At 53.0% G+C, this 7,500-nt stretch overlaps 2 protein-coding genes across 2 annotated transcripts in view; one reads left to right on the top strand and one right to left on the bottom strand.

Annotated features, from left to right (window-relative positions):
* Positions 1-7,500, top strand: part of mvk (mevalonate kinase) — a 48,294-nt gene that overhangs the window by 13,475 nt on the left and 27,319 nt on the right. The gene's annotated exons all lie outside the window — the stretch shown is intronic.
* Positions 1-7,500, bottom strand: part of gldc (glycine dehydrogenase (decarboxylating)) — a gene marked incomplete at its 3' end in the record, with an annotated part of 11,734 nt that overhangs the window by 790 nt on the left and 3,444 nt on the right. The window contains 14 exon segments of the mRNA XM_084468863.1: positions 33-158; positions 1,116-1,191; positions 1,372-1,487; positions 1,489-1,515; positions 1,613-1,653; positions 1,770-1,855; positions 2,440-2,537; positions 3,075-3,155; positions 3,564-3,703; positions 3,907-4,012; positions 4,540-4,636; positions 4,936-5,132; positions 6,270-6,417; positions 7,090-7,167. Coding sequence (XP_084324989.1) covers positions 33-158; positions 1,116-1,191; positions 1,372-1,487; positions 1,489-1,515; positions 1,613-1,653; positions 1,770-1,855; positions 2,440-2,537; positions 3,075-3,155; positions 3,564-3,703; positions 3,907-4,012; positions 4,540-4,636; positions 4,936-5,132; positions 6,270-6,417; positions 7,090-7,167 — 1,417 coding nt within the window.

Here is a 7,500-nt window from a genome sequence, read left to right on the forward strand (position 1 = left end):
TCTCTCTCTCTCTCTCTCTCTCTCTCTCTCACCAGGGCTTTGAGGTGGCCCATGTCGATGTTGCCGTCCTTGTCCACCTCCACCACTTGGACCTTCATGCCCGCCATCTGGGCGCTGGCTGGGTTGGTGCCGTGGGCCGACTTGGGGATCAGGCAGACCTAGAGAGGAGATGACCACAGCACCACAGTGCAGTGAACCACAGCACACACAACCACAACCACTGCACAGTGAACCACTGCACCACGCTGAACCACAGTGCAGTGAACCACAGCTCAGTGAACCACAGCACACTGAACCACTGCACCACGCTGAACCACTGCACCACACTGAACCACTGCACAGTGAACCACAGCACAGTGAACCACTGCACAGTGAACCACTGCTCAGTGAACCACCGCTCAGTGAACCACCGCTCAGTGAACCAAAGGTGTAATCGTTTTGAAACATAACTTTCCTTGTCATTGACTTTTAAGCAAGGAGCTGAAATCGATCAACATTGGCGCCATGTCCGATGTTGGCAGCTACATGATCAACTACTGCCAGTCTTACAGGATTAAAACTACTGATCCTTCAGTCTTCACACCTTGGGTTTCTGTACCACTACGCAGCCTCAGGATTCTGCTCATTTCATTTTAGATGAACCGTCAAACAGTTCATTTTAGATTTTGAAGGCTTTGAGTTGCGAAACACGGCTAACATTTCCAAAGGGCTCAGAGTTATCAGAACAGCGCTATCAGACCAGACCTGCTCTCCCAACGGAAAGCCGCCAAATATGGGATCTTGAATCCAAGTAACCCCGCGTTTCCCTCCTCTCTCCTCCTTATTTGGGCGATCTGCAAGGCCGGGCGGTGGACCTTGGCTGCGTCTATCGGCCGCTATCTGTGATGTGCTTATAAGGGAGCCAGTTCCAGGAGTCTGACCCCACTGTCCTCCTCCTAATCACCGAGGAGAAAGGTCTCGCTGCTCCTGGTCCAATAGGGCAACGTCACACACACACACACACACACACACACACACACACACACACACACACACACACACACACACACACACACACACACACACACACACACACACACACACACACACACACACATAGCAGTGTTGGTACTCACTGTGCGCTGGGTCTGGCCCTGGGAGTTGAGGTAGGCCTTGATGGCGGCCAGGCCGGCGTACTCCCCCTGAGCGCCGCTGGGGGGGAACATGGAACACTGGTCACACACACCGCCCCCCAGTACAGGACAAAGCGTACCCGTCATAAACCAGTCATAAACCAGTCATAAACAGTAGGTGGGTCGAGGCTTTCAGCTTAGTCAGGTAATAAGTGTTGTAACAGATAGTGTTTAGGACCCAGAAGGCCCCCGGCCGGACCTGTTGGGCTGGAAGGAGATCTTGTCGTAGCCGGTGATCTCACACAGGTCCTTCTCCAGCTGGGTGAAGAGCTGCTGGTAGCCCTGGGCCTGGTCCAGGGGCACGAAGGGGTGCAGGGTTGGAGAACTCCCTCCAGGTGATGGGCTGTGGGACACACAGAGACCCTGAAGACCTCGCACACACAGGGGCTGCAGAGCTGGGATCAGAGGAACTAGAGACGGGACGCAGGCTTCAGACTCACCATCAGCTCTGAGGAGCTGTTGAGCTTCATGGTGCAGGACCCTGGGGAGAGGAGAGGAGGAGGAGGAGGAGGAGGAGGAGGATCACAGCGTGGATCAGAACCAGGCAGCCACACTACAAACATCAGAGGGGGGTCCTGATTGGCTGAGCAGGACGTACCAGAGGTATCATGCTGTGGACCAGCGAGATGTCCTTGTTCTCCAGGCGCTTCATGTAGCGCACGATGTTGGTCTCCGAGTGGTAGCTGAGGTCAGAGGTCAGAGGTCAGAGGTCAGAGCATGAGGCTGAGAACAAACCACAGGACCCCATCTCTGGCTCGGAGGTACTGATTCTTTTACACATCCTTTAATTGACATTTTAACAGATTGTCCTGGCCTTGTGTTTGAAGGCTGCTTTATATAGATAAACTCGCCTCAATGAAAGGTTCATGTTTTCATTTCAGAGCTTCTCTTTGCGATAGTTTCAGACATTCCAAGGACCAACGAGTCCTTGGAGACCGACTGGTACTACTGGTACTGGTAGACCGACTGGTATTGAATAGAACCAACACCAATGGGCTGATCACTTTATCATGTCTCATGTTCACGTTACATTGGAATAAAAGAGTCAGAAGAAGTCCTTTGGTCATACCCCTGTAATGTCAATATGTAATAAATCATCATCAATAAGTCAATGTAATAAAACCACATAACCATCAGTGTCTCCTCAAAGTGCAACAAAAAAACGCTGATTGGGTGTTTTGAGCAGCGGCCGCTATCAGTGAGTGATAAGCTATCTCCGTACGTAATCCACTGGGCTCAAGTTACTCAACACCAGAGGCTCACTGACCTGTTGAAGACGGCGTGGCTCAGGTATTTGCTCGTTCTCTTGAACGGACTTCCCATCAGCCCCTTCACTCGCTCACTCATCTTCTCTGCAATCAGCTCCTGGAAACAGACCGGGTTTAACGAGCAGACCGGGCTTTAACGAGCAGACTTGGCCTTAACGAGCAGTCAGTCAGTCAGTCAGTCAGTCAGTCAGTTGAGTAAAGAATCGTCCAATATGGTAAAGCAATTAATAAATAAATAAAAAAATCAATGTGAATATCATATTCATTGTGTATAACTTATACATTTATAACTTGTACGTGTATGACTTGTGTGTGTAATCAGTGCGTGTGTAACCAGTGCATGTGTAACCTGTTTGTGTATAACTTGTGCGTGTGTAACTTGTGCATGTGTAACTTGTGTGTGTGTAAACTGTTTGTGTGTAACATGTGCGCGTGTAACTTGTGCATGTGTAACCTGTTTGTGTATAACTTGTGCGTGTATAACTTGTGCGTGTGTAACTTGTGCGTGTGTAACTTGTGCGTGTGTAACTTGTGTGTGTGTAAACTGTTTGTGTGTAACTTGTGCGTGTGTAACCTGTTTGTGTGTAACCTGTTTGTGTGTAACTTGTGCTTGTGTAACTTGTGTTTCACTTACTGCTGAGGACTCGCAGCCGAACACCCACAGCAGGTCGTCCAGGTCTCTCTCCGTCACCGTCTCGTCCAGAGACACGCCCAGCTGAGGGGGACGGACGGGTCAGGACCCAACCAACACAGAGGGGTCAGGACCCAACCAACACAGAGGGGTCAGGACCCAACCAACACAGAGGGGTCAGGACCCAACCAACACAGAGGGGGTCAGGACCCAACCAACACAGAGGGGGTCAGGACCCAACCAACACATTGTGGGTTAAACCAACACAGCGGGGGTCGGACACATGCTGGGTTAAAATGACTCAGTGGGGGGTCAGGCACATTGTGGGTTAAACCAACACAGCGGGGGCCGGGCACATGCTGGGTTAAACCAACAGAGCGGGGGCCAGGCACATGGTGGGTTAAACCAACACAGCGGGGGTCAGCACATGGTGCGACCAAAGCAGCGGACAACGCACCCCGGCGCAGCCCCTGGGGCCCCTGGGGGACTCACCACACCCTCGGAGAAGGCCCTCAGGTTGATGTGCCTCTGGTTGGCTCGCTCCAGGATGTCTTTGGCCGCCAGGCTGCAGTCCACCTTCAGCGTGTCGAAGAACAGCTCGCTGGTCAGCCGGTGGCCGGCGCGCTTCAGCCCTGGAAGCAGAGGGGGGGGGTGAGCCGGGTCAGCCACTGGGGGGGGGGGGGGGGGGGGGGGGGTCAGCCACTGGGGGGGGGGCCGGGGTCAGCCACGGGGGGGGGTGAGGGGGGGGTGTGAGCCCTGTTCAGCCACTGGGGGGAGGGGGGGGTGGGGGTCAGCCACTGAGGGGGGGGGGGGCTGCACTAACAGAAGCCGGTACCTTCAGCCAGGATCAGCGTGGCCCCGTGGGTCCTCTCAGCGATGTGCTTGAGGCCCTGGGGCCCGTGGTACACCGCGTACATGGCGGCCATGTTGGCCAGCAGAGCCTGCCAGACAAGAGGGACAGCAGCCATTTAGGACATCTTCATTTCTTCTTTATCTCCATATCTCCATATCTCCATATCTCCATATCTTGCAACAACCAATTCCTTGCATTTACATCTAGACATTAGGCAGATGCTTTTTCCGAAGCAACCAACGAGTGAAGCTGGGAAACGGCCAACAGCAGACAACAGAGTCTGCTCTGATTTGCCTCGTCTGTAAAGCTCCCTTGTTTGCGCTGCATGCTGCCACCGCAAGAGAGCCTTCTGCAGTCCAGCCGAGGGCTGGCCCTGCTGGAGGTGTGGGAGTACCTGGGTACCTGAGTGGTGCAGATGTTGGAGGTGTTTGAGGGTACCTGAGTGGTGCAGATGTTGGAGGTGTTTGAGGGTACCTGAGTGGTGCAGATGTTGGAGGTGTTTGAGGGTACCTGACTGTGCAGATGTTGGAGGTGTTTGAGGGTACCTGACTGTGCAGATGTTGGAGGTGTTTGAGGGTACCTGACTGTGCAGATGTTGGAGGTGTTTGAGGGTACCTGAGCGGTACAGATGTTGGAGGTGGCCTTGTCCCGGCGGATGTGCTGCTCCCGGGTCTGCAGGGCCAGCCGATACACCTCCTTCCCCGCCGCGTCTCTGCAGGAGGAGCAGGGAGGAGGAGCAGGGAGGAGGAGCAGGGAGGAGGAGCAGGGAGGAGGGCTTCATCATCCAACACTCAACACTCAACACTCAACACTAAAGTAGTAGTAAAGGCAGTGTGCAGGACTCTCATCATCGCTTTCATGTCATCCAATCAGCACCGCTCAAAAGACAAATATCGAGATACATCTACGAAGTAACATTGATGGAGATCCTCTAGTAAAGTAGTTCCATGCATCACTGATCCCGGGACCACATGGACCACATGGTCCTGCTGGTCCTGGGGGGGGCCTCACCGGGTCACGCCCACCATGCGTCCGGGCATCATGCGCACCAGGCTGTCCTTGACGGAGAAGAAGGCGGCGTGGGGGCCCCCGTAGCAGAGCGGAACCCCGAACCTCTGGGAGCTCCCCAGGGCGATGTCCACGCCAAACTCCCCGGGGGGCCGCAGCACGCACAGCGCCATCAGGTCCGTGGCGCAGCACGCCAGGGCCTGACGATAGCGGGGGGGGGGGGGGTCAGAACATCACAGACCTCCTAGTCTACTGCTCCAGAACATCACAGACCTCCTAGTCTACGGCACTCCAGAACATCACCTCAACACCATGGACCTCCTAGTCTACGGCACTCCAGAACATCACCTCAACACCATGGACCTCCTAGTCTACTGCACTCCAGAACATCACCTCAACACCATGGACCTCCTAGTCTACTGCACTCCAGAACATCACCTCAACATGATGTTCTGAAGTGGGGATCCGCACGGATCAATAGAGCGTGCTTAAGGTAGAACCATACATATAACATGAAATAAGAGGTTTTTCTGGGCTGGTTTCTCGTGCATTGTGCACTCAAACATAACAATCTCTCTGCGTGACGTGGTCTGTGGCCTTTCTAGACCTCCTCCCCGTTTAAGAGGAAGTATTGAAAGAGGAAATGTAACATGAAACACATCAGTCAGCCTGAAATAGGGCTGGACCATTGCTCAGTATCATCATTTACCGTCAGAACGATACTGTGGTGAAATGATGACACCACCCAGTTTATAAATGAGTTACAATGACAAGATATGCTCTGAACATCAAATAATGAGGTTGAAAACATGGCAGAGGATAGAAATATACCTATTCTTCCATATACTGCCTATCTATATCTATATCTATACTATCTATAACTAATGACCCTCGGCCAGACTGTTTGGAAGGTGTTCATGAATTCGTAGGCATATTGGGATATTTATCAAACTCGTCTACAATTCTCCATGATTATCCTGATAGTAGCGCAGAGCTGGATCTCCATACGACCGAGACCTTCTTAAGGTGGGGAGGTGGTGACAGAGACCTTCTTAAGGTGGGGAGGTGGTGACCGAGACCTTCTTAAGGTGGGGAGGTGGTGACAGAGACCTTCTTAAGGTGGGGAGGTGGTGACCGAGACCTTCTTAAGGTGGGGAGGTGGTGACAGAGACCTTCTTAAGGTGGGGAGGTGGTGACCGAGACCTTCTTAAGGTGGGGAGGTGGTGACCGAGACCTTCTTAAGGTGGGGAGGTGGTGACAGAGACCTTCTTAAGGTGGGGAGGTGGTGACAGAGACCTTCTTAAGGTGGGGAGGTGGTCCCCAGACTAGTTCCTCACCCCTCCCTTGTGGGCGCGGTCCACCAGGGCGCTGAAGTCCTCCACCCGGCCGTCCGTGTCCGGGTACTGGAACAGGACCCCGCTCACGTCCTTCCCACTGAAGTCCATCTCGTGGGGCAGCTTGAGCACGGTCTGCACCCCGATGTAGCTGGGAGGAAGGGGGGATGGGAGAGGTTACACCGGGACTGGAGTGTTTGAAGGAGGAGAAACAATCATCTTCCTTCCAAACAAAACATTTCTAGGAGGTTCGTTCCGTTGGATTTTTTTGGAGTTTTCCTTGCGGCTAGTGGTTATCCCCCATTGCGGGGCTAAGGGCTAGCGGTTAGCCCCCGTTGCGGGGCTAAGGGCTAGTGGTTATCCCCCATTGTGGGGCTAAGGGCTAGCGGTTAGCCCCCGTTGCGGGGCTAAGGGCTAGCGGTTAGCCCCCGTTGCGGGGCTAAGGGCTAGCGGTTAGCCCCCGTTGCGGGGCTAAGGGCTAGTGGTTATCCCCCATTGCGGGGCTAAGGGCTAGCGGTTAGCCCCCGTTGCGGGGCTAAGGGCTAGCGGTTGTGGTATAACATGGGCCTGAGAAGCCCTTTGGGATTAAGGGCTAGAAATACAATTGACTTAACAACGGAACCTGATAAATTCTGGCATTTTGCTGTCCTTTATATTCTGGTATATGTATACACAAGATGTTCTTCAAGACTGAATAATCTTAAACACTGGTTCTTAAAAGGAGACTCTGGGTCTGGCTCATTGAAGTCATTTCAACTTATTTTTCCCCAGATTGCAGAAACAGGAAATGATTCCTCCAACAGTGGGAGTGTAAAATGATTACTTTGCTCGCGTCTGCACCACGGCGATGGTCTGCGGGTGGCAGCGGGGGTCGATGTAGAAGGTCCTCCTCTTGTTCTGTCTGTTAAACCAGGGAGACACGTCAGGGAACTCTTTACATCACAGCTTCATGGTGACAATGAATCACTTGTGTAATAACCAATGGAACACCCTGGATCAGCGGTCACAGCACAGTACTTAATGCATGCATGTAATATGTCACTTATTTCCGGGATCGTATCCGTTAAGTTTCCTTGGCCCCGCCCACCCTAACTTCCTGTGGCAGTTGTTAGATTGTCGAGCTAGCTAAAGAAAAGGACTGTCTACGTGTGGCAGTGGTTTCATTGCTGGGTGAAATAGCAGTTATCTAGCAGGACTTGGTAGCTGTGGCAGTTGTTGGAATTGCAGGGGGAGC

The sequence above is a fragment of the Micromesistius poutassou genome (genome assembly GCF_964030765.1).
Source record: "Micromesistius poutassou genome assembly, chromosome: 5".
In the NCBI taxonomy this organism is placed as follows: Eukaryota; Metazoa; Chordata; class Actinopteri; order Gadiformes; family Gadidae; genus Micromesistius; species Micromesistius poutassou.